The sequence below is a fragment of the Apodemus sylvaticus genome, chromosome 10 (genome assembly GCF_947179515.1).
Source record: "Apodemus sylvaticus chromosome 10, mApoSyl1.1, whole genome shotgun sequence".
Taxonomy (NCBI): Eukaryota; Metazoa; Chordata; class Mammalia; order Rodentia; family Muridae; genus Apodemus; species Apodemus sylvaticus.
The window spans coordinates 74,557,765-74,585,023 of NC_067481.1; the positions used below are offsets into that span (position 1 = coordinate 74,557,765).

The window sequence follows — 27,259 nt, forward strand, 5'->3', positions numbered from 1 at the left end:
TGTTTGACAGGCATGTTTATTATTGGGTCATATGTTCCAAAGCACCCCTATCTGTGACATGGAGGACAGGCATTGAGGGATCACGTAACATGGATCAAAGTGAAGGTTACAGGTCATCATCAAAATCCTCTCCAGTCGTAAAGAGGTTGTGCAGTTGCAAGGGTGGAGCCTTTTGGGTCCCTTGAGCCAAAGGCCTACCATCTGCTTGAGGAGTCCCTGTGACCCTTGGCTGCTCTTGGGTCTTCCTGTCAGGCCTGTCCAGCTGTGGGGTGGTGGTGTGAGTGGTCTGAGGAGGCCTGACAGTGGCAGGGGCCCTGCTGAAGTGGCCTTCCCCTGGAGTCTTGGTCTCAACAGTCCCTTGTTCGGCTTGTGCTAGGCCAGCTAGCCTGGTGCTCTCCTGCAGAGGACTTGATGGTTTCTCATCCACCCGTGGACTGTTTCCAGGTGACAGGAGAAACCGTGCCCATTTAGAAGACGGGGCATTAACTTGCATGACAGGACTTTGTAGTTTCCACCTAGGGAAAGCGAGCTCCCGGGCATGGTTCGCAGTACTGAGGGCAGGGCTGTTACCTTGCTGCTCTGTCCCAAACAGTCCAGTAGAGTCCTGAAAGTAACCAGAGAAAGAGCTCTGTTCAGCTTGGCAGGACACTCGGCACTAACCTCCTGCTTCTGTATAAGTACTGCTAATCCCTTCAGACCAGGATTGTGAGGTTAAGCAAATCGAATTTATAAATGCCCCGCCTTATCCTGACCTGATAAATCCTATGACCATTTCTCATACAAAGAAGACATCCTATCATTGAGTGAACCATGTCTTAGGAAGCTTTGCGTCAGGTCAGCAGCCCTCATGAGCTGTGAGCAGGAAGAGGCCTAGACACCGACCACCTGGAAAGCTGCAGCTGCTCACACATGCACACTCCAGCTGGGCCAGAACATCCTTTTAAAGCTGGACTGTTGCAGGCGCCCAGGTGGCTACACTGAGGTCTCTGGGATGTGACAAGGCACTAGGCCTGGATTTCCCAGTTCAGAAACCAACATTGCAGAGGAAATTTCACTGCTTACAGGGGAATTTGATAGTAACACTGGATCATTGCACCATGAGTGCCCAGATACTGCTGAAGAAACTGACCCTGGCTGCTGAGGTTGGCTTTGCCACTGAACTTGCTGTCAACTCAGATGCTTCAAAAGTCTTAGTTCCGCTGGGTGGTGGTGCACTCTTTTGATCCCAGCACCTGGGAGGCAGAGGCAGGTAGATTTCTGAGTTCAAGGCCAGCCTGGTCTACAGAATGAGTTCCAGGACAGTCGGGGCTACACAGAGAAACCCTATTTTGAAAAAACAAAACAAAAACAAAAAGTCTTAGTTCATCTAAAACAGCAGATTGGTGAGACTGGACACTGACTCAGTTACAGTGTTTGGTCTAGGATGTGGTCCATGGATGGTAAAGTCTGTAACTTGATTCAGATCTGTAACTGATTTGGAATCAATACAATGGGACTATACCTACAGAGGTCACTAGGTAGGCCATGAAACATCAAAATTTAAACTCTGGGCATTGTGCCCTTCTCAGCATGCATGAGGCTGGGCTGGGGAGGCCTTCCACCTCTGAGAGCAGAGGTGAAAGAATAAGAACCCTCATTGCTAGGGCTTCCATAGCTGTGCAAAGCAAAAGCTACACTCAGCTGTGCTGACCGTCTAGTGCGCCCGCTAGGTCTGAGCACCGGCACATGAGAGTGAGCAGTGCATTTCCACAGATGGAAGCCCAGGGCAACCTCTGTTGTGACCAGGCTAACAAAGTTCCTCCACTCTGCAGGATCAGTCTTGCTTCAAATCTTACTTGCCAGCCTTAGTTGACTCTGAGATTTCTTGGCTGTGAGATAACTGCATGGGATGATGATCTTGGTGGTGTCTTGCTGTATGTCCGAATAGCCTTGAACAGAGCTCTTTCTGCCTCAGCCTCCTGAGGGCTGGGATTATGGGTATATTCCACCTGGCTCAGGAATTGGCCTTATTTGGGGGATGGGAGGAAACAGTGTCTACTATGAACCCTGGAACTTGCTAAGTAAACTAGGCTGGCTTTGAATGCACAGAAACCCATCTGTCTCCTAAGTGCAGAGATTAAAGGATGTGCAACCATGCTTAGCCTTTAAGCAGAAAAGACCTGGATCTCATGTTACAAGTTGGACGTTTTAGTACATAAATCTCTTATCACCTGTGAAGAACTATGAGATATCTAAGTCTCATGTCTGTAGTCTTAGTGCTCATGAGGCACAGAGAAGATAGTATAACCTGGGCCCAAAAGTTTGAGGCCAGCCTAGGCAATGAGGCAAGGCCATGTCTCCAAGAACAAAAACCAAACAAATTCCATGGGGCTTGGAGCGTAGCTTAGCAGTGATGTTAATGCCCAGCACACACAAGGCCCGGCTTAATGCCCTAACCCTGCACACGTGTTCACGTGTGTGCAGACACGAAGGCAATCCTGCGCTGGCTGCATGGTCACTGACCTGGTGTTCCAAGTTGTCCTCAACACTGTCCACGCTTTGGACGCGCAGGCCGTGTGCAGGCTGCCCTGTGCTCCGATTCCACTTCCTGGAAAGGGGAAGAAGCACATCAAGCTCTCACCCACTGATCTCACAGGAAGCAACTGAGATGAGCATCTGGCCTGGCATGGGGAAGGGCATCACCCCTTACAGGTTCCTACACCACCTCACAACAGTCCAGCCAGGCCTCTTCTTTGGTTTGTAGTTGTTAGATTATTCTTACTTGAAGTTGTAATTTTGATTTCCTTTGCCCTAGGAGAGTCACGCAGCATCCTGAGCTCAATGAAGTTTCTCTGGAAACTTATTAAGATGTGGAAATCAGGCCTACTGCTTAGTTTGGCCACCCTTCCACAGCTAGCCTTGAACTCACGGTACTTTAGCCTCCTCAGGATGGCACTGTAGTCATCCAGGCCAATGGCCTAGCTACCCTTCTGCTCCCCTCTGCTAGATTGTTAGCAGTGATGGTTGCTGCCCATTTGCCCACCCACTGGCCTACACCATGAGAGTCCCACTTAGTGACTTCTAGGAGCTGCTCATCCCCCAGCCCCTTCAGGAGTCAGTGTGAGCATGGGGATGGCCAGATGAGACCCGTTTGGCACCTTTTCCTGGGTTGGGCTGGACTGCAGGATAGACTTGGCCACTCAGCCCTGGCTGAAAGCTGTGTCTTAAGAGCTGGTCTTCCTCTGTCCAGCTCCTGGTCCTCACAGTCCTTGTCCAGGTACTTCAGCCAACGGGACTGGAGGGGCTCAGACAGTGCCTAAGTGTCAGAACAGAAGGCAAAGTGTCAGAACAGAGTTTAAAGCAGCCTAAGCCCACCCCATAATGCTTAGGTCAAAGTTCTTAGGACCCATGTCTCTCATCACTAGGAAGGACTTCTAGTAGAGCAAAGTGTGGACACAGCTACCCTGAGACTCTACAGCACTGGTTCTCAGCCTTTCTTTCTCCCCCCCCCCGCCCCCTTCTTTTTTTTTGGTTTCCTGAGACAGGGTTTCTCTGTGTAGCCCTGTAGCCCTGGCTGTCCTGGAACTCACTCTGTAGACCAGGCTGGCCTCAAACTCAGAAATCCGCCTGCCTCTGCCTCCCAGAGTGCTGGGATTAAAGGCGTGCGCCACCACCGCCTGGCGGTTCTCAACCTTTCTAATGCTGCAACCCTTTAATACAGTTAGTTCCACATGTTGTGGTGACCCACAACTATAAAATTATTTTCATTACTATTTCACAACTGTCATTTTGGTACTCTTATGAAGTGTAATATAAGTATCCAATATGCAGTACATGTGATATGCAACCCCTGTGAAATGGCTGTTGCTCCTCAAAGGTGTCTCCACCCACCATTGAGAACCAGTGCTCTAGCAGGCTGGTGTTGTACACAGACTTGTCAAAGACCTTCCCAATGTCAACACTCTCCAACACATGCTCACCCATGATGCTCAGAGGCCCAGTGAAGAGAGCTGCAAATAGCAAATGCTTAAGACAGCAAATTGAAAAAAACAAAACAAAACAAAAACTCGGGACGTGGTGGCACATGCCTTTAATCCCAGCACTCAGGAGGCATAGGCAGGTGGATTTCTGAGTTTGAGGCCAGCCTGGTCTACAGAGTGAGTTCCAGGACAGCCAGGACTATACAGAGAAACCCTGTCTCGAAAAACCGGAAAAAAAAAAAAAAAGACAGCAAATTGGTGTACTGAGACACTCTAAATTTGTTTGGTTTTGGTTCTTCTAGACAGGGTTTTTCTGTGTCTCCTTGGCTGTCCTGGAACTCCCTCTGTAGACCAGGCTGGCTTCAAACTTCTACTTCCTGAATACTGGGATTAAAGGCACGCACCACCTGTTGATACTCTAAATTGCTGGAGACCATACAATTCCAGAGAGTAAGCACTGCTGCTCAAACCTGGGAATACACAAACACCAGGCAAGTGGCCTGCCCTAGGCCGCATCCCAGGCCCCAGGCCCAGGTATTATTTGTAGTAAGAATGGCATGAAATAATCTTTGTAAAAGGACCAAACAGGGCCAGGTGTGATGGCGTGAACCTTTAGTCCCAGCACTCACAGATAGGCAGATCTGTTTGAGTATGAGGTCAGCCTGGTCTACTGAGCAAGTTTCAGACAGCCAGGGCCATACAGAGAAATCCTATATCAAAGAGAGAGAGACAGAGAAGGAGGAGGAGACTGAACAGGAAGTGTACACATGGATATGCACACATGTCAGAAGGGCTTTGTGTGTCTTATAAGCACTTCCTTTGTTTAAAATAGACTATGAAAGCTAAGTGCAGAGTGAAGGTGGCCAGTGAGTGTCATGAGCGGAGGAGGGTCATAGCAGTGTGGTCCATGCACCACACTGGCAGTCACAGTGCAGCATCCTGGTTTAATACTGTGTCAGTCAAGTCAGTTACTATGCGGCACACACCTTTACTTCCAGCATTCAGAAGACAGAGACAGGCAGATCTCTGAGAGTTAGAGGCAAGCCTGATCAACAAAGGGAGTTCAGGAAAGTCAGGGCTGTTACACAAAGGAACCCCACCTCACAAAACAAATCAAAATAAAAAAGAAGCCAGTCACTACCCAGTCAACAGGCTGAGTGGCTGAGCACCTATTTTGTAAGCCTTCTTTCTGCTTGCCATTCCTGCTCTTGGAGTGCCCGCCTGGCCTGCGGGCAAGGGGGGAGGCATGCTCCCTCTTCCCTAGCGTGGGGGGAAGAGGGCAGATGCAGCAGCGTGAAAGCACTGAGATTCAGGGAGCCCTGCAAACACACGAGGACAGCCCAGGTCATAGACAGGCCAGGAGGTATGCATCTTTGCAGAGGACAGGCTCTTCCACCATTGTTTCCTGCAGCATCACACCAGTGTCTGTCATTTGGAGGCATCAATTAAGCACTCGCTGAGCCAATGACTTTTGTTGTTGGGCACTGATTCCTCAGCCTTGGGCAGACAGACAAACAGGTGACGAAGGAATACCCTTAATACTTACAGTTTTGGGCTAAGCTTCTGCAGAAGATCCCAACACACCAGACTCAAGTAAAAAATTGAGTCACGTGTGCTAGCTCAGAACTCTATCACTAACTTGGAACTGAATTCCTGAGAAGCAGGAGGGATGGTGGCTCAGTGCCTCCATAGGCCTGTGTCTACAGACACAGAATGAAGCGGCTCTCTGAGATGATGCTTAGTTCCAGAGGAGGCTGAACTGAGCCCTGGGTTCTGTTTCCCTGCCAACTTACAACTGACCTGAGGTGTCAGGTTACTCTTTGTTCAGTTTCTTCCTCTTCACCCTTCTAGTCCATCAAGCGTCTACTTGGCTCACTGGGTGCTCGTTCTGTTTTATGGGCTGGAGATCCTGCCTGATTCTAACAGGCACATAAAGCCAACTAAGATCTTTAAATGCCTTGTTTTTTGGGTTTTTTTTTTTTTTTTTAATTTGGTTTTTTTCGAGACAGGGTTTCTCTGTATAGGCCTGGCTGTCCTGGAACTCACTCTGTAGACCAGGCTGGCCTCGAACTCAGAAATCCGCCTGCCTCTGCCTCCCAGAGTGCTGGGGTTACAGGCGTGCACCACCACCTCCTGCTTAAATGCTTCGTAATTTGTCCTTGGGCAATACTAGAGTGGAACCCTCACAGCAGGTCTTAGCAGGGGGCAGGGTGGGACAGTGGCATTAGCTTACCTGCTGACTCCCTTCCTCAGCCTGCTGCGGGCCTGCATTTTCCTCTTCACTGGCTCTTACAGCTTCCTCCACAGACCTTCAGGGAAGAGGGCAAATATGACCCCGTGAGACCACAACAAGATGTGGGGTGGGGAAGGGGAAGCAAGCCAGTACTAGAGCAGGCAAGGCTAGGGCTGGCCTGGGGCATCACAGACATTCCTTCCTCACGGGGAGGCGCTCACTTCTCAGCATTTTAGGAGGTGTGGGCAGAGTGCTTACTCCGTGTGACTGAGGGGTAGGACAGCCGGGTAAAACAGCTAAGTACAAGTACTATAGGTTAGAGTCTAGCCGTGTCACCTCACAGAGATCTCTGCCTGCCTCTGCATCCCAGGTTCTGTGATTAAAGGCTTATGCCACCACCACCTGGCTCATAGGCAAATTTTAAAAAGAAATTTTACATACAAATAAGTAGGAAATAAAACTCTACTTTTCCTGGAGAGAAGGCTCAGTGGTGAAGAGCATTGCTGCTTTTGTAGAGACTTGGGCTCAATTCCCAGTGTCCACAGATGGCTCATAAGCATCTATGATTCAAGTTCCAGGGTGTGATGCCTTCTGAGCTCTGCAGGCACTAGGCACACACCTAGTGCACATACAAACAACAACACTCAAACACACAAAATAGATCTAAATAAAATTTAAAGCACTTTACTTTAAGTTTTTTTATATTAACTAATTGGGATATAACATTTATACTTAATAAACCTAGCTGAGTTTTTTTTGCTCTGTGGTGGTGGTTTTTGATATCGGGTCTCACTATGTACCTCTGGCTATCCTGGAACTCATTATGTAGACCAGGCTGGCCTCAGACTCACAGAGATCCTTTTGACTCTGCCTCCCCAGTGCTGGGATTAGTGTCATTGCCACCAAACTTGGCCCTGTGGTTGTTGTAACTTGATAACTATACTTGATAACTGTTGTGTACTACTGAAACTCGGGAGAAGGTGGCTCTGGAGATTTTGTCTCCGTGTGTCCTGCCTGGTTAAGGGCATGTGCCAGGAGACCTGAGCTCCGCTCCTGTGCCAGCACTGCCAGCACAGGTCCTCCTGTGCTCAGACCTCCCCAGACCCTCCTCCTTCCTCAGCGGCTGGCTGCTGGCTGTCGGTTAGCCATCTTACTTTTTCAGCTGTGTAAGACATCTGATTGAATCATGTCCCCTTGTTCTTTGTTCTTTTAACTTGGAAAGAAGCCTCACCCAAGGGGACTCGTTAATCTGCTTGGGAGAATCTTTATTGGGAACAGCTAAATCCATGAAAGGAGATTTTCTTGTCAATGTCTACTGTGGTTTTAAAAGTTAGCCATTTGCCTACTGATGTAACTGGAAAAAACTATCCACACAGAGAATGTGTTCAGCAAAGAAAGAGCTACCCTCCTCAGTTCCTTGACTAAAACCACACATGTCCTGCCCTTTGTTTTATCTTTTCTGTCATAACAAAAAAAAATGGAGAAATTAGGATTGTTTTTGTTTGTTTGTTTATTTGTTTCTCTTTCCAGTTTGGCAAGGTCGAAGTTGTAATAAACTCGGTTTCCTTTATTAGCTTTCTGGTCTCTCAGTTTTTCTTTTGAATCTGTGAGGGATGGACCTAGGCTCTGAGCATGGCCCCAGCTTGTCTGCTACAGGAGCTGAAGTATGGCTTTCACCAAGACAACCCACCCTGTCCCCAGCACCGGACACATTATAATACATCTTGAAACCAGACTGGAGAAGACTTCCGACTTCCTTCTATAAAATTTATTTTGGTGATTTTCTGTCCTTTGCATTGTTATGTAAATCATAAATCTCAGGATCAGTTTTAGAAAGAAAAAAGGTTTTTTCCCCCCCCAGTGTTGGGAATGAAGAAAACTTTCGTCCTGCATAGTAGGCAAGTGCTCAACCCGAAACTACATTCCCAGAGTTGAAGCTGTAGTTCTGTTTCTTATTTGAAGTATTTTACAGTTATCTATGTATGTATGTGTGTACACATGCCAGTGTGAAAGAAATGAGGGCGGTCGAAAGACAACTTCCAGGGTTTGCACATTCCTTCCTCCTGTGTGGGTCCCAGGGCTCGAGGCTTAGGTTGTCTGATGGATGCCTTTACCGTAACACTGAACCATCTCACTGGTCCTGGTACTTGGTCTAAAAAAATCTTTCTTGCTGGGCAGTGGTGGCGCACCCCTTTAATCCCAGCACTTGGGAGGCAGAAGCAGGAGAATTTATGAGTAGACCAGCCTAGTCTACAGAGTGAGTTCCAGGACAGCCAGGGCCACACAGAGAAACCCTGTCTCGAAAAACCAACAAAGAAAAAACAAATCATTCTCCTAAGTGTCCACTGAATTCACATAGATAACACAATTTTACTTTGTATGCTGGGTTTGGTAGTCTTATAGGATTTCCCACAGACAGAATTTCCCTGTTACACACATACACATACACACACACAGTACTCAGGACTACACTGAGGGCCTTTCCCATGTTACACAAGACCACTAGGTTATGGCCCCTTAGTCTCTGCAGCTGCATTAATCTCCTGTGGCACTGATTGATTTACTTGCTTTTTTATTTTTTATCCCTTGCTCATTGGCTCATATTCTTGAGGCAAGATTAAAATGTAGAGAGTTCATCAGTCAGGTCCCAATCATTGGAAGCCTGACCCCTAATGACATATGTCTAATAAAAACATCTGGAAGCTAACGCCTAAATAGCACTGGAAAAGGACCCCACAAGCTGTTGGCCATGTGGGTAGGGTTACTCTCATCCTCTGAGAATCGCCTCACACCCTCTCCTCCCTGTCTTCCTCTCTCTGGTATTTGCCACCATTGTTTTCCTGAGTGGGAGGAAGCAGGATCTAAGGCAATGCAGGCCCCCTGCTCCCCTCCTGACTTGACAGTCACACACATGACCAGGCTTTTGTTTCTCTACAACTCGTCCTTTTGCGACTGATCTGTGGCCAAGTTTTAGGCTATGAGTCTCGCTGTGAGGTCAGTTGAGCCTGAATATTCTGACTCTAGAATAATGGATGCCTACAAAGTGAACCCAAGTTTTTCTTTCATGAGTGTATAGGGGTACTCTGTGGGGTGCCACAGCTAAGGGAACACAGGACTCTAAGGATGAAGTGTGGCTGCCCCTTCATAGGGTCCATGTCGTCTCGCACCCCTGTTCCCTCTAACACAGCCCTGGGATCTATACTCCTGGACCTCCACTGCCGTGGTATCCTCAGTTTCCTTTCCTCTGGCATGAAGGCTCTCCTGGATCGACCTCCCCTTCTCTGCTGGTGCCCTGTGCAGCCCTATGTAATCTCTGTACCCAATATTTCTGGGACTCATGGTGGGGCCTTGAGAGAACTGCCAGATGCTCAATTATTTTTGAAAAATATGAAAACTTAGCTTGCTGTATGTTTGGGATATAAGCAGATAAAACAGAAGCATTTCTGGAAAAAGCCAAGTGCCCCAAATAGTCATACCTACTCAGACACTCAATAATACACTGTCTTTCCCTTCTGGTGACTGCCAAGGCCCAGCTCCCTCTCTCTGGTAAAGTTGTCTTAATTCCTGCTAAAAACGGTACAAGCCTGGTGAGCTGGCTCAGAGGCCAAGGCACCTGCTGCCAAGCCTGACAACCTGAGTTTGATGCCCAGGCTCTACAGTGTGGAAGGAGAGAAAGTTCCTGCAAGCTATCCCCTGACCTCCACATATGTGTGCTGTGGGCATAACTAAAGGCAATCATACTTCCTGTTTGGTGGGCCCTGGTCATCACTCTTTGGTGACCACACAAATAAATGTTATGACATGTTTTCTTGTTTTGTAAAGAAAAAGATAACCATTCTGGCAGAGCAATGGGACTACTAAGGGAGAAGCAGACAGCAGTACAGTCTAGAGGACTACACAGCAGCATCTTAAATCTCAAGAAAGCCCTGGCTCTCAGGCTCACGGCCTCATGGGTCCTTCATCACCACTAACTAGCTTCCTCGTAAGAAGAAAATTCTGTAAAAATACAAGTGCTCTTGGTCCTGCCTGCTGTTACTGGACTCCCAGCAAGAGCCACCATTTACTGTCTCCCAGTTCTCCAGAACTGATGATGCCTTTGTGACTCCAAATATTGACACAGGGTTAATGTTTACAAAGCTTTTCTTTGGCTCGCTGTGTTCTGCCTTCTTCTGACTTTTCTCCTAAGATAATTTCATGACTGAAGGTCATTCAGTGTGGGCCTTTTGTCATCTTGGCTGGCTTTTGCTGGAATGTAACATTCTGTAATTCTTGAACTTTTGTGCAACCAAGGAGAAAAAAAATTTTATAATTTTTTTTTTACATTCCAAATGACAACAGTTAAGTCTGCCTAGGATCTACCCTAGTCACGAACGGTGTGCAAACAGATGACCTTCAATTATTACATAATGCCATACACATTTAGACCACCCAGTTCTTTAAGCATACTGGTAAGTTTATATATTATATTGCTTTGTCTCCTAACTAGATCTTCAAACATGAAGTATTTTAGTACATCAAGGAAGAAACTAAACAAAGACCAGTAAATAAGAGAAAACAGCATACAGCATGCAAGCATGAAAGTAATTTGGGGATTAAAGAAGGATTTTCAGCTGGGCAGTGGTAGTGCATGCCTGTAATCCCAGCACTCTGGGAGGCAGAGGCAGGCGGATTTCTGAGTTCGAGGCCAGCCTGGTCTACAGAGTGAGTTTCAGGACAGCTAGGCCTATACAGAGAAACCCTGTCGGGGGTGGGGGTGGGGGTGTAGGAATTTTGCTTAGTAAAAGAAGATAACTGTTTTTCAGAATGCAGAAAGAACAATAAGAACAAACACTTAGCCATACCATAGAAACTTTGTGGAAGTTGACCCTTAAAGGGGGCTAGAGAGATGGCTCAGTGGTTAAGAGCACTGGCTGCTCTTTCAAAGGACCGGGGTTCAATTCCCAGCACCCACATGACAGCTCGCAGCTGTCTGTAATTATTGTTCCAGGGAATCTGACATACAGATACACGGGCAAACAGCAGCACACTTAAAATAAAAATAAATATATCATTAAATGAAAAGATGAACAACCAAGTAAACTGCCCAGGTCAAGTCTTAGTGACACAGAGATACAATCCAGACTAAAGTCCAGGTGCTTTAACATTATCAATAAAATTCTACTAAAATAATCATCTGCTTCTGGTGATAGTTAAGGCATAAACGTTTTATGATTTTTTTTCCCATGGAAGCCCCAGGACAGCTCCTGGAGTCTGTCCTCTCCTCTGCCGTGTGAACGCTGGGACTGAACTCAGACCGTCAGGCTTGTGGCGAGCACCTTTATTCACTGAGCCATCTTGAAGGCCCAGATTTTATGTTTTATCAAAAAAGTCTGTCAGGCTTTTAACTTAAAAATGAGTTAAGGCCAGGCGGTGGTGGCACACGCCTGTAATCCTAGCACTCTGGGAGGCAGAGGCAGGCGAATTTCTGAGTTCGAGGTCTACAGAGTGAGTTCCAGGACAGCCAGGGCTACACAGAGAAACCCTGTCTCAAAAAAAAACCAAATTCAAAAAAAAAAAATGAGTTAAGAAAATCAAATTTTGTTTTCAAACTTGTTTTCTCTCTATGTTTTAACTAAATGTTACACAAGTTTAACTAAAGTCCATTCCTTCTTCAAGATTGGTTATACTGTCCCGGGTGGAGGCCTGAGCCGGCAGGGATCAAAGAGCCAGAAGGGGATGGGCAGTGTGGGAGTGCCCTCTCTGAGACCAGCCAGGGCTCAGGGGACAACAGGCCCACCCCTAAAGCAGCCCCACAAGACCAGTAAGTCACCTGTCCTCTTCAGAGAAGCCATGGAGACATGTGAGGTGGGGCTCTAAGCAGTATTCATCCTTCAGTGAGTTACTGGGGGGAGGAGGGGATGTAACCTGTACTTCAGGAAAAGCCACACGAGCAGTAAGACCCCACCCCTTCCCAACAGTTGACATAATGGGAAAAGGAAACATTAACTACTCAAATCCCTATGATATTTGACTTTCAGCTTTTTGTTTTTGTTTTAAGTATTCAGAAACAGTGGAGGCACACACCTTTAATCCCAGAACTCGGGAGGCAGAAGCCGGTGGTCTTTGTAAATTCAGGCCAGCCTGCATTTTAGGCCAGCCAACATTACACAGTTTATACTTTGTCAATCAATCAATCAAACAAACAAACAAACAAACAAACAAACGAGAAGGGGCTGGAGAGACAGCACAGTCCAAGTGCCGTTGCTTCTGGAGACTCCAGCTTGGCCCGCACCCGCACGGCAGCTCACAACAGTCTGCAGCTCCAGGCCCAGGGGCCCTAGCACCTCTACACAGACATACGCACAGGCAGAGCATCAACAACAAATGCACACAAAAACAAATAAATCTTTTTTAAATTTTTTGAATGTTTTAAAGGGATTTATTTCTTTTTATTTTATGTGCATTGGTGCTGTGCCTGCATGTATGTGTGTGTAAGAGTGTTCCCTGGAACTGGAGTTACAGACAGCTGTGAGCTGCCATGTGGATACTGGGAACTGAACTCAGGTCCTTTGAAAGGGCAGACAGTGCTATTAACTGCAGAGCTATCTCTCCCGGTCCTAATAAATCTTTTTTTTTTGTTGTTGTTGTTTAAATTAAAATTAAAAAAAAAGATTAATTTCTGGCATCTACCTGGTCTTAAAAGCCAAAAAGGAAAGTATAACTCCAAAATAAGACAACTCAATTTTATAAAGTCAGATTCTTCTATCTTGTGTCCAGGACTCTCAGCCTGACCAGGTTGAGCCAGGAGACCTGGTACTTCCTTTTTTTTTTTTTTTCTTTTGGTTTTTCAAGACAGGTTTTTTCGGTGTATTCCTGGCTGTCCTGGAACTCACTCTGTAGACCAGGCTGGCCTCAAACTCAGAAATCCCCCTGCCTCTGCCTCCCAGAGTGCTGGGATTACAGGCGTGCGCCACCACCCCCCCGCTTGACCTGGTACTTCTAAAGACAGGAGACAGAAAGAATCAGGTGACAGGCTCCAGTCCATTTTAAACCGGAAAGGGCAACCTCGGGTGTGCAGACCAAGAGCCACAGCTCTGGATTCTATGATTATCTAAATGGGTTTTCTTTTAAGATTTATTTTTATTTTTCCTTACATGTGTGTTGGGGAAGGGTACGCGCCTGTGAGTGCTGGCGCCTGTGGATGCTTGGATCCCCCTGGAGTGGAGTTACTAACGATGGTTGTGAGCCATCTGATGTGGGAGCTGGGAATGAACAGGTCCTCTGTGGGAGCAGTCAGAGCTCCTAACTGCAGCGCTCTAGCTCTCCAGCCCCTGGGAGGCATCCGGACTGTGCTTTGCTTACCCTCACTGTGTTCCACCAGGCAAATCCTTCTTGGCTGCCATAAGTGCTTTCAAGATGTTTATTTGAGCCGGGCAGTGGTGTCACACGCCTGTAATCCCAGCACTCTGGGAGGCAGAGGTAGGCGGATTTCTGAGTTTGAGGCCAGCCTGGTCTACAGAGTGAATTTCAGGACAGCCAGGGCTACACAGAGAAACCCTGTCTCGAAAAAAACCAAAAAAAAAAAAAAAAAAAAAAAAAGATGTTTATTTGTCTTATTTGTCCATCAGAATCAAAATGTCTGCCTCTGTAGAAATAATCCAACTCTGGGCTTCTTCTATTTTAAAACATCCAAAATCAAAACCAATCAACCAAAAGAAGCCTCCACACAGCTGGGCCTGTCTCCTCATCTTAGACACCCACACTTACTTGGCCTCTCCTGTGAGCCTCGGGCGCTGCAGAAGCTCTTGGGCATCCCTGGCCCAGAACACATTTACTGATCACATTGGCATGTGTCTCCTGTCTCCATTCTCTCCCGCATCACAGGGGCCGACAGGAACATACGCTACACCCTCCATCCTCTGCTCCCTGTGAAGAGCAGGCTCTTGCCTTCTGCTCCCCGCTGCATGGGCCTCCCCTTCACTCTGGGTCTCTTCCTCCTTCACTGCTGGTTTCCCATGGTTTGAATAGACATGGCTATGGTTTGTCTTTCTTTCTCCTCTATCAAGATTTCTTTTAAAAATGTTTTAATTTTTAAAAAAATTATGTGTACATGATGTGAGGAGGATGATGACATGGAACCAGCAGACAAGTCTGTGGGACTGGCTCTCTCCTTTGACCTCTATGTGGCTTCAGGTGTGAGAAGTCCCCAAGTTCACACGGCCTTACCTCCTGAGTCATCCCGCCTGCCCTCTCATAGGACTTCTTATTGTGTTCTATATTTTCAGTCCCTGACCCTTTCAACACCTAGCCATATTTGGTTTTTGAAAAATCCAACAATACCTTGGATAACTCTGCTAGGAAACCTCGGGTAACTCTGCTGCCTGCATTTGGGTTATTTTGGCTCCACTGTCTTTTTTGTTTGCGTTTTTTGAGACAGGGTTTCCCCGTGTAGCCCTGGCTGTCCTGGAACTCTGAGAGTGCCTGCCTCTCAAGTGCTGGGACTAGAGGCCTGTGTCACCACCGCCTTTTTTAGTTTGTAATTCTGCTTTGTGGTTTGGACCTTGCTTCAAACTTCTGGAATTTTTCGTATCATCAAGCTCTAGATGCTACTGTCACAGAGACATTAACAATCAGTGTCACCATCGACGCCTGTCTCTTGACACAGAGCCTCTAGGTCTCCAAATGATGTCATACTCTAGTCTTAGGATAGCTACTCTTTCTCTGCAAAATGCCTCTCCAGTGTCTACACCCTAAGATCTTGGGACCCTTGGATGCGTCAGCAAAGCTAAGCGGCTTCTCCAGCCCACTCCTCTGTGGAGACCCAGAAGCCTGATCTGTATGACCTTGTTCATCTGTCAGGAAGGAAATACAGACACAGAAGGCCAAAAGCAAAAGTAAAATTCCCACTTTTAACAAGACAGTCATGGTCATCTGAAGGTTGATCCTTACTGACCCATGGAATTTATAGGAATACCTGGAGCCTGACCTCTTCTACAGTAAAATTTACTACTTGGTAAAATAACAAAACACCTGCCTGTCCATCTGCGTAGAGAGCTCTCACACACAATTGTCCTCTCAACTGCTATAAAGACCTTTCAGCTCCCTTTCAGTCCCATGATTCCACCCGGAAACGAACCTTCTACCTCAGTGTATTGCAGTAAATACTCTCTTTGTCTATTTTTGCCTTTGGTAAATTCTTTTGCCTCCTACACCACCGAACTTCCAAATGCAGTTTCACATATCAAGAAAGAAAGAGAACATTACGGGAGGGAATGATAAAAGAGAAGGAAGCCCTCATCCAAGTCTGGCTGAATGATCTCAACAGCGGAGACTTAAGGAGTTAGAGATAACTAACAAAATTCACTGGATATTGCCTGTATAAATACAACATTCAATTTTATAGAAATTTCACACTAGAATGTTGCAAGGTGTGGTGGTCCATGTCTTTAATCTCAGGGTGCAGGGGAACTCTGAGCTTGAGACTAGCCTGGTCTACTTGGTGAATTTCAAGCTACTTAGGGCCATACAGTGACAGCCTGTCTCAAAAACAAAAACAAAACAAACAAACAAAAAACCCCAAACTAAACCAAAACAACAACAAAAACAAAGCAAAATGAACAAAAATCTTAAGGCCAAAGTGTACCTTGGAGTTTACTCGTTTCCTGTAAAGTTACAGGTTGTAAATCTGTAACTTTCTGTGACTCTTACAAACAAGAGTATGAACTTTGTCTACAGTAAACACATGCCTAAGGCTGACATGTTGTTCTAACCTTTTACTAGACACCACAGATGCAGAGGCCAATCTTTGTGAGTTCCAGCCTAGCCAGGGTTCTACAGAGAGACTATTCAAACAAACAAACAGCCCCTGTGGCCTAGCACAGCTAGGATTTCTTCAACCCCTTTGACCTATGGTTCTATTGGAGGGAGAGCAGAGGGGGGAATGCCGAAAAAGGCTGTCCCAGAACTCACTTTGTAGACCAGGAGGCGTCAAACTCACAGAGATGCAACTACTTCTGTCTTCCTAGGACTGGAATTAAAGTGTAAGCTACCACCTGGCTAAAACTTAGAAAAAAAAATCCAAAAACTTCATCCTGAGTTGTCCTGAGAGTATTTCTGAGTCAAGGTCAAGAATCTCAGCTTCAATGGGCATGGTGGCACAAGCCTTTAATCCCAACACTTGGCAGTAGAGGCAGGTGAACTCTATGAATTCAAAGCCATCCTGGTCTACATAGTGAGTTCAAGGACAGTCAGGGCTTGAGAAAGATCCTGTCTCAAAAAAACAAAAACCAGCTAGGCGTGGTGGCGCACACCTGTAATCCTAGCACTCTGGGAGGCAGAGGCAGGCAGATTTTCTGAGCTCCACCACAGCCAGGGCTATATAGAGAAACTCTGCCTTGAAAAAACCAAACCAAAACAAAACAAAACAAAACAAAACAAAAAAAACAAACCAAAAAAACCCCAAACAAACAAACAAACAAAAAAAACAAAAAGCAAACAAAAAACAAAAATAAGAAAGAATCCTTTCTTCACCTGAGTAGAGAGGTCTCTGAGAGAACTCAGGGCTCTAGTTAGGTGGTGGTGGTGAAGGAGGGAAATATGTTGTAGAGATGTGTCTTATGTTTCCAGGACCACTGTCATTTCCTATAGACCAAACCAGAATTTCCCTTTCCCAAGGTGAGTCACAGAAACTCGAATCTTGGCTTGTCTTTCTGGTCGTGGACTTATCAATAAATTCTTTGTCCTACCCTTATCTAATAGGTCATCATAGCCTCTTAGGGTCATGTCCCCATGCATGGGGAGAAGGAATGCTACACAAAGGCCAAGAATGTCAGAGCCAACAGGCTGTTCCGGGCTTTCCTGCCACCTTATCAGCAATCATGTCTATCTACATAAAAACCCAAAAAGCTGGGTTCAGAGAGCTCCTGGGATGACCAAAGAGAGGAGGCCTTGGGAGGCGATGAGAACTCACGCATGTACCAGGAGGGCGGCACATTCTAACTCCAGCCTTTGTGAGCCTTCTAGACCTCAACCATACAACTATCTATATTGGTGGTTTATTCTGAGACAGGGTCTCACAGAGTTCAGGTTAGCTCTGAACTCACTACACAGTCAAGGATGACCTTAAATTTATGATCCTCCAGTCTCCATCTCCTCAGTGCTGGGACTCTAGGCACCCATATCATACCTAGCTTCCAGTTGGTTCCCTCCCTCCCCCCCCCCCACCCCCCCCCCCCCCCCCCCCGCTAGTTTTGTAGACTGGCCTTGAACTCTGCTTCCTGAGTCAGGGTGTTAGGAATACCAGAAGAGACTCCCTGGCAGGCAGGGTTGTTCCCTTTACCACCCTGTCTTGCCTGGCTTACTCACTTGTTTGCTTTTCCTGAGAAGGTTCTCATGACCTCTGTGGACCCCAAGGACAATCCCGGATGAGACCCAGCACCTGCAGCCTGCTGCAAACACTCAAGGGGGATTAAAGATGCCCCCACCGCAGCTCCTCTTGGCCATCTCCTAAGTCTCAGAGTCCTAGCCCTGCCTGCTCTGCCGTATTTGTGGCTGAGTTCAGGAAGCACATAGCACACAATTTTCAGCTCCGTGGGTCTCACTCCTCCGACGGCTGCACATGCTCACACACCAGCACTCAGCAGACTTCAGGGTCTGCACATTTGCTCCTTGATCTTTTTGTGGAAATAAACTCTAAGCACGAGGCTCTTCAAGGTAAGAATATAGGCTCATGGGAAGGCTTCCCTGTGTGTCAGTCTTGGAGAGGAATTTCTTCAGACACGTCAAGGTCAACAGAGGGCAAGCATAGGAGTCTTTGTGGCTCACTGTATAATAGGACATAAGCCATTGGGCACTCGGCTGTCTATGAAGTCCTCAGGGAAAGGCCAAGTGGCACACTTCTGTCTCTCTGTCCACAGGCAGAGGAAAAAGGAGCTAGCCTTTGAGGTCAGTCTCAATAAAGCAAGTAGAAGCATTATACCCACACAGAGGACCACAAGATGAGACTCTATCTCTAAATACAAGTAGGGCAGTCCCCTGCTGAATCCAATACAGTTCAGGCCTCTGTCTGCTGTTCTTGTGCTCCTCAGACAGCCACCTGTTAGCTCAGGTACAGTTCCCAGCCCCTCGCAGCCTAGGCGCTTCTGTGGACTTTGACTTTCACTTCATTTTTGACCTCTTAAGGGTCCATATTTTCTTGCTAGCCAGGTTTACATGTAAACTATTACAGCCAAAGGCTAGTGAGATGACTCAGCAGACAAAGCATTTACCACACAAGTCAGGTGCCTACACAAAGGAAAAATCAGACTCACAAAGTTGTCCTCTGATTTGCACATACACACACACAGACAGGATAGAAATAAATAATACATATAAAGCTTCTATCCAGTAAAAACTCTTAAGTTATTTTCATTGAGAGCACTGCTCAGGGTGTTTGACCTGTAATGTTGCCGCACATGGACGTTTAAGGATGCAAACTCCCATCCCCTAATCAACATGCAAACAAGGTAAAAATTCTCTGTTTCTTTGACAATGCTGTACCTGAGGGACAGTTCTGACACTTGTCCTTGCAGCAGATTTAGCTTTTGGACATGGCGTCTACAGTCAGCACCAGAGCCTTCACCGTAAGCCTGAGAAGAAAAAAATATTTTTAAGGTGACAGAATGGTGAGAAATATTAGGATGATATCACAAAGCTTGAGGCGGTGTTAAGAATACACAGGTCAGCCGGGGGTGGGGGGGGGGCTGGCGCACGCCTGTAATCCCAGCACTCTGGGAGGCAGAGGCAGGCGGATTTCTGAGTTTGAGGCCAGCCTGGTCTACAGAGTGAGCTCCAGGACAGCCAGGGCTATACACAGAAACCCTGTCTTAAAAAAAAAAAACAAAAAAACCCCAAAAAACCAAAAAACCACAAATCCAAAAAAAAAAAACCCCCAAAATAAATAAATAAATAAATAAATAAATAAATAAAAGGAATACACAGGTCTATTCAGGTGGTAGCAGGGGTTGGGGGGAGCGCACACCTTTAATCCCAGAACTCTGGAGGCAGAGGCATGTGGTTCCCTAAGTCTGAGGACAGCTTGGTCTACAGAGAGGGAGTTCCTGGACAGCCAGGGCTACACAGAGAAACCCTGTGTCCTGGAGAGATTTATAAACAAATGGCTCTGGAATGGTAGTTCAGGTCTTTCTGACCATCCCATTCTACCATGCAGAATTTACGAGAGTCAAACTCAGCCAAGCACTGTAATCCAAGCAACTGAAGATGGAAAGACCTCAGGAGGAAGGACTGTGCATTTGCTTGTTTGTCATTATTCCCCAAACAATGTAGCATAGCACTGTACACAACACACACAGTAAGCTATTACAAGTCACTTAGAGGTGGTTTAAACTATGCTAGAAGATCTGGGATTTGGGGTACAACCTCTAAAACCACCATTTGGGAGGCAGAGGCATGTGGATCTGTGAGATCCAGGACAGCCAAGGATATGTAGAGAGACCCCGTGTCTAAACAACAACAACAACAACAACAATAACAAAACAGTACAAGAAAGGTGATACCATGTGTCTGTAAGCCCCCGTTACTTGGGAAGCCGAGGCAGGACAGCGTGAGCACCGACTGTATGAGAGCCCAGCGTGGCCAAGTGCATTTTGTGTGTGATGTCCACACTGCAAGGTGGGCGGCACTGCAGCGCAGGACATCAGGCAAGGAGGTAAAAATGGCTGAGTGCAAACAGAACACGGCAGACATGATCTTAACTCCACCCTCAGAACCAGAGATAGGAGGCCTGATGTAGGTCTGAGGGTGGCCTGGAGTATGTAGGAGGCTATGTAGTCTCAAACAAAACCAAATTTAAAAAAGAAAAAAAAGAAAGAAAAAACCCAAACAGCTGATTTTAATCTATTTCACCGGCCCACTATTCAGGCACTGATGAGTTGTGAATGATGAATTGTGTAATTTTGATGATGTGTACTAAGTGTTCTCATTTGTGTTTCAAATTGGCACTGCACAATAGAAAGGCAAACAGCAAAATTCATGGTATTCACTGTGAATTTAACTTTTATGTGCCTAATATAATTGTTGTCTCTGAAGCTTACTGTCTGCTAATCTAGGGCTAGTCCTGGAAGTTTCTAGCCTCCGTACAATTTAATCTAGGCCTAGAATGTTCTCAGCCTCTGAGACTTACTGCTGAATAAGCTCTCCCTTTCTAGTTCCTTCTGAACTCTGGCTGGCTGGTTCAACTCAGCTGTTCTGGCTCAAACTCCTCTCCAGGCTGATGGATTCAAACTGGCTTCTCTCAGTTTTTCCTGAATGGCTGACCTCAAAGTAACTCTAGTAATCTGCTCTAATCTGGCTCCCTTTCACTCTCTGGCTCATCCTGCGTTTACCTGTGTCTAGCTTGTTCTCTCTTCAGTCTGTCTCTGAAACACTCCCCATGTAAAACTGCCTTCCCCTCTTGCTCTCTACACTGCTCTCAAGTAGCTTCCCTTTCCCCTCTGTCCTTGTGAGAGTTGGGCAGATCCTATTCTGTCAAATTTTTTCTCTGATTTGTCCCTTTGTCTGCCAATCAATTAGACATCATTTTCAAACACAGGTGTTTCCTTCTACAAGCTAACTTTACCTTCATTGTTTGGGATAAGGTGCGTGCTAAGGGCGTGTCTGTATTCCAGTTTTAAAGGTCAGTGTTAAGGACTTAGCCAGATCACCTTTAGTTTTTTTTTTTTTTTTGGATTTGGTTTTTTTCGAGACAGGGTCCCCCCCCTCCCAACCTCCCAGACAGGGTTTCTCTGTGTAGCCCTGGCTGTCCTGGAACTTGCTCTGTAGACCAGGCTGGCCTCGAACTCAGAAATCCACCTGCCTCTGCCTCCCAAGTGCTGGGATTACAGCCCGACTCCCAGATCAACTTTAGAAACAGTTTGTTTTTTTTTTCTATAACACAATCTTGGAGTTCACAGTGTGACCAAATATCCTGCAACAAGTGATATGAAGTGTTGCCCTGGGGGCTGGAGAGATGGGTCAGCGGTCATGTCACTGACTGTTCTTTCAGAGTAGTTCCTGAGTTCATTTCCCAGCAACCACATGATGGCTCATGACCATCTGTAGTGGGATCTGATGCCCTCTTCTGGTGTGTCTGAAGACAGCTACAGTGTATATAAAATGAATAAATCTTTTTTAAAAAATTGTTGCCTTTGGAAGAAAATACATTAAAGAGAAGGACTGAGTGCTAGTTCAGGGGTGAAACACATGTAGCACGTGCTTGGTTCATTTTCCATTAATCCATTCCTTCAGGAAAGAAAAACCATACAAAGTCTCTGCCTGTAGTGGTTTCTTCCCCTGCCATTTGAACCAGAGACTCCATATTTTTAGTCTGCACTCCCCTTCACAATAAAGAAATTTATGCCATCTGGAGAGTTCTGAACAGAGCAATGACACAACCCAGCACATTTTCTTTGTCTCTTTTTCTTTTTTGAAACAGACTCATATATTTTAGGCTGGCTTTGACCTTCCCCTGGCCGAGGGTGACCCTCTTTTCTCCACCTCCTGAGCACCAGAATGCAGCTGTGTGCCCCATGTCCTTTCTGAGACGAAGTTTTCAGAGGATCCCTGTGATTGCAGTGCTGGGAAGAGATCTGATGACAGAAATAGTCATCTTGGGGTGGGTCAGGAAGCTACGCAGACAGTATAGGGAGGAGGCCGCCTCAGCCAGCAAGGTTAGATGAGGCCACGCCCTGGATCTACCTGAAAGCAGAATGTGAAAGCGCTGCTGCAGAAGAACGGAAATGGAAATGAGTCAAGGGTGACGGCAAGGGTCTCCTTCTGTGGAGACGCAACCAGACTTCATTCTCTGGCCTGAGGTAGGTGAGGGTCTGACACTAGCTTTCTATTGCAATGTCAGCTACTTCTGGCCTGGCCCTAGAAGCCTCCTGGGAGCTGCTCCCCAGTGTTCTTGCTGCTTTGGCTAGAGGCAGCTGGATAAGCTTTAAGGAATAATAGAATGCCAGCAGCTCCTCCCACATACCTCAGTGTCTTCTCTAGAGGGACAGAAACAACTTGAGGTTAAGATGCCTAACAATCATAGGCAAGCACCACTCCACAGGCACCACAGGTGAAGCCTGTCTTCCTGAAGAACTCAAGAAGCACGCAGTAGCAGTCATTACATGAGCACTCAGATCTGCCCAGCTGAGGCAGCTCCTATCTCGGGAGTCTCAGCTGACTGGCACGGAAATGAATATGTGTTAATCACATTGCTTCTCCCAGGACTCTGTGATTGGAACTGGCTAGCCCACCGGACTGAGGGTGTGGTTCTGTGGACCCCTGTAGGGCGTGATCCTGTGTGCTGAAGGGAAGAAACAGGAAAGGCCAACAGACACCCTGAGAGCTGGGGACAGGGGGATGCCAGGCTTTTTTGGAGGTGGGGTGGGGGGTGCACAGTGAGTATCAACAGTAGGTCTTGAACTTATACATGTGCTTTAGTGTCCTGAATGCAGGATGGCAGGCATATGTCATTGTGTCTAGCTGGATTCTCAATTAGAGCCACTGTTCAGAGACTCAGGGCAAAGTTCTGCTTTTCCTGACACGCATCACCTTGCTGGCATTCTTTTTGTTTTTCAAGAGGGCTTGCTGTCTGTCTGGAATTCATTCAGTAGTCCAGGCTGGCCTCAAACTCACAAAGATCTAATCATTAAAAGAATAACAACAAGAAAAATTTTCCCTTTTATTGAAACAAGGTCTCATGCATACCAGGCTAACCTGAAACTTTCTATGTAGCTGGGAATGGTCTTGAACAGTTTTTCCCCTAAAATTAAACGTATTCATTGTCTTTTACATGTGAGTGTTTTGTCTGCATGTGGATCTATGCACTACATATGTCGTTGGTGCTCTCAGAGGTCAGAAGGAGGCATTAGGTCCCTGGGATTGCAGTTATGAATGAGTGTAATCCACCATGCGGGTACTGGGAATCAAACCCAGGTTCTCTGTAAGAAAAGCAAGTGCTCTCGACTGCAGCACCACCTCGGCTGCCCCTCCACCTTGAATGCTTGCCTTCCGGTCTCTGCCTTCTAAGTGCAGGGACGGCAGGGATACACCTCCACATCCAGTTTCTCAACTGTGTGGAGACTGTGCTCGGGCCTCCTGTATTCTAGACGAACACTCTTACATCCTCAGCTCCCAGTGTCCCTGCCTGTCACTTCAACTAAGTGACACTTCCTGGAAAGATAACCTTTAAAACAGTAATGCAGACTTAGGACTCGGTCCTAAGGAAACAGTACACAGTTGGTCAAGTGAACAAAGTGGTCAAAGTGAACACTGCAGGAGATCTAGCTGTCAATGTAACGTTCATCCTTCTGTAGTATTTATATGAGGCTTACTGCCTCTATCTGCTTAGCCCTGGGAGCTGCTAGCATCCATCCAGTCTAGTCAATGCCTAGAATGCTTTCAGCCTCTGAGACTTCCTGCTGAATAAGCTCCCCTGCCTTGTCCTTCCTGATCTCCGGCTGGCTGGCTGACCTCAGCTGTTCTGGGTCAAACACCTCTCCAAGCTGACTGATTCAAACTGGCTTCTCTCAGCGTGACTGAATTACTTTGCTTGGCCTGATAATAACTTTCACAATCTGTTCTAATCTTCCGGCTCCTTGTCATTCTGTCTTGTGCTGTCTTCATCTCCGTCTAGCTTGTTCTCTCTGCAGCCTGTCTCTGTACAACTGCTGCAGTGAAAGCGCCCTCTCCTTCTCCCTCTGTGCTGCTCCCTCTTACCCTGCCTCTCTCCTCTCTGTTCTTGGGAGAGTTGGGCAGATCCTGTTCTGTCAAATCTTTCTCTGATTCATCACTTTGCCTTAAAATTAGATATCACGTTCAAACACAGAGGCTTCTGTCTACAAATCAACTTTACTTTCACTGTTTGGGATTAATGTTGTGTACTAAAAGCATGTCTGCATTCTGGCCAGATCACAGAGACTTTAAAGGTCTTTGGATGTTGCTGGATTAAAACTCCTCTACATATAGCTTTGTGGCAGAGTGTTAGTCTAGCATGCATGAGGCCCTGGGTTCAACCCCAGCACTGAAGAAAAAGTAAATGTAAACTTTTATACAGAGTTGTAAATCACAATAAAAATGACAATCAATGACAGGCCCACATGTCATCAATGTGGGCCTGGTTATCTATCCACTCATTAATAGAAGCTGATGTTGAACACTCCCTGTGGACAGGGTAGTGTCCTGGGCATCGAAGGCCCATTGGTACCTAAAACAAGGAAAGCTTTTATTCCCATGGCACTCTCAGTGTGGGCTGGATAATACCCACATGAACACCACTAGGAAACTGAGTTGAGCCCCAATAATAAGCACAGGTTCTTTTTTTTTTAATAATTTGGGGGGGGGGGTGTTGAGACAAGGTTTCTCTGTATAGCCCTGGCTGTCCTGGAACTCACTCTGTAGACCAGGCTGGCCTCGAACTCCACCTGCCTCTGCCTCCCAAGTGCTGGGAGTAAAGGCGTGTGCCACCACCAGCCTGGTGAGGGCAGGTTCCTAAGAGAAGAAGATTTGTTTCAAGGTCAGAAAGTCTCCAAGGCTGCAGGAGGGGACAGTGGGAGTGAGGAATGCAGTACAAGGGAGGAGCAGGCAAGAGAAGGACCCAAGAAAGGGCGGGACTTGGGCAACGCGTGCCTTCTCAGGTCAGTCAGTATGTAGAGATTTGAAGAAATGTGCTTCTAGCCACATGAAAGCCAAGTGCTCCCATGCGCCTCTACTTCTGAGGCTGCCCCTTCCTACACCCCTCACCTCTGCCTCCACACTGCTGCCCCTCCTACACCCCTCACCTCTGCCTCCACCGCCACACTGCTGTCCACTCCTAGTTAGGTTTGACATTCTGTGACTACAGAGGGTGTGAGCTGCCCGGTGTGAGCGGATGCTGAGAAACAAGCCCTGGTCCTCTGCAGGAGCAGTAAGTGTTCCAAACCAAGCTCTCCAGCACTCCTGCTCTCTTCTCACACGCCACTGCGTTTTCAAGATACCTGTCTCATTTTCAATGACATATGTACATGTGTGTATGCACAAGAGAATTATTTCTCCTTCCACAGAAGCACATTTGTAAGCCCAACACTTACAATGTTCCTGCTCCCTATTGTCTCCCTGTGGCTGGCATGCAGAAGGCACTGGAGAAGCACTTGCTGAACAAAGGGGTGAAGGGCAGACGCTGTGCAGGCACTGCTCCACCCACTGATGGTCCAGGAGGAAGGAACTCAGGGTGCTGGAGCTCTCCAGTATGAACTGTGAGAGAAAGGATTCTGGCTGTCGAGAAGTTGACTTGTTCGGCAGTACTTACCCGCACAAAAGACTGCTTCTCTCCACAAGCCTTGCATGTCCATTTGAGACTCTTTTTCACCTACAATGAAATATTGGAAATTATAGTTCAAACAACTCCTATGTCAGAAATAACTTAGCTCTAACCGTCCGCCCCGCCTCCAGCCCTGAAGGTAGCATTTCAGGTGAGGAAGGAATGTACTACTTAATAGGTGGGTGCTGGGAAGGCTGTCCATTTGTATGAAATGACATCCAGTTGGAGTTATTTCAGTGGGTAAAAGTTATTTGCTGAGAAAGCATGAGGGCCTGAGGTCAGATCTCAGTAGCCATGTGAAAAAGTGAACATAGACAGGGAAGCCTGTGTTTACAGGAGGTAGAAATGGGATCAATAGGGATTGCTGGCAGCCAGTTGAGCTCCAGATTCAATGAGAGACCCTGTTCCAGAGAAATAAGGAATGACAGAGCATAACTAATGCTCCCTTCTGGCCTCTATGTGCTCATCTGCATACAAGCACGCATATCACACACACACACACACACACAGAGGGGGGCAGGAATTCCAGAGCTGGAGACATGTCTCTGTGGCAGCTAGTATATTGGGGATATGGTTCATCGGTTAAGAGAACTGGCTGTTCTTCTGGCACCGATGTGGCAGCTCACAACTGTCTGTAACTCTAATTCCAGGAGATCTGAGACCTTCTTCTGGCTTCTGTGGGTACCATGTTGCATGGGGTGCAGTCATACATGCAGGCAAACACTCATACACGTAAAATAATTTTTTTTTAATATAAAGATACAAAAGTTCCTTGAAGAAATGTCATGAAGTAACTATACAAAGAAATCTGGGCTGATTCTTAAAGCTCCAGAGACTTCTGTGGCCGGTTGGGGATTCGTCTTTGAAGTTCCTTAATAAGGTTGAGGCAGGAGGATCCAGAGCTTGACATATGAAAGGAAGTCTCTCAAACACCAACCACTATCCCGTTTAACCATTTATGGGTTGTGCTAGCCCCAGATAAAGCTGCAGGCAGAGGCACTAAGTGACATCCGGGCTCACCCAGGGAAATGTCAAAACGGAGTTCCAACTGCTTACACATCATTCAGTTTCGTTTGTTTTGAGACAGGGTCTCTTAGTATTCCTGGTTGGCCTCAAACTCGCCAAGCCCTCCGACCTTCAGTCGTTTATTGCCATGCCTAGCCCATTTTTTAGGCTGTATGAATGTTAGGCAAGCATCCCAACCCTAGGGCTTTTAAAGCTCTCCATTCACTGTAATAAAACTGAGAAGAGACACTGAGTGTAATGATGGGCATGATCCTGACCATTTTGCTAGAATCTAATGGAAGCCGCCTCAGAAGAAACAACTACCGTGGATTCTACAACGACCATGCAAAAAACAAAAACAAAAACTAAAGATACACATCGGGCTCAGTGGAAGAACGCGCCCACAGCTCTGAGCAGAACCTCAGCAGCGACAACAAACACAAACAAAATGGCCAGAGGCATGTTGTGAAGTGACCTCAAGGAAGCACAGCCTTCAGCTTCGTCACTGTCATTTCCCATGGCCATATGAGACGCGGCCTGCCATATCTCGCCCACCATCCTGCAAAGAAAGCGGGTGAGGCAGACGCCCACCCCACCTGATGCGCCTGAAAGATGTGGCAGCTGCAGCACCGTAGAACCCGAGACTGCTGAGCCGGCGCCATTCAGGCCTCAGTCTCCCGCCGCGAACTCGCGCTCTGCGCTCCCGCCCAGGCTCCGCCCACCCGGAGACGGTTCCGGCCCCTCTAGGCCCAGCACCAC

General features: G+C 46.9%; 1 protein-coding gene across 1 annotated transcript; it reads right to left on the bottom strand.

Moving 5' to 3' along the window:
* On the bottom strand, nucleotides 1-27,221 carry Mrnip (MRN complex interacting protein). Its single transcript, XM_052195635.1, has 7 exons — nucleotides 27,097-27,221; nucleotides 25,484-25,543; nucleotides 18,709-18,797; nucleotides 6,193-6,268; nucleotides 3,138-3,295; nucleotides 2,503-2,587; nucleotides 1-604 (listed from the first exon to the last, which is right to left on the bottom strand). The coding sequence occupies exons 1-7, from the start codon at nucleotides 27,160-27,162 to the stop codon at nucleotides 107-109; spliced, it is 1,032 nt and encodes a 343-aa protein (XP_052051595.1). The 5' UTR covers nucleotides 27,163-27,221; the 3' UTR covers nucleotides 1-106.
* Between the last annotated feature and the right edge of the window lie 38 nt (nucleotides 27,222-27,259).

Bases quoted from the DNA above. Each gene is read 5' to 3' on its own strand.
- Mrnip (XM_052195635.1), bottom strand. From the start codon at position 27,162: ATGGCGCCGGCTCAGCAGTCTCGGGTTCTACGGTGCTGCAGCTGCCAC. The intron at 25,544-27,096 runs GTGGGGTGGGCG...ATTTCATTGTAG, and splicing joins ACATCTTTCAGGCGCATCAG to GTGAAAAAGAGTCTCAAATG. The intron at 605-2,502 runs GTCAGTGACCAT...GGTTACTTTCAG, and splicing joins AGGACAACTTGGAACACCAG to GACTCTACTGGACTGTTTGG.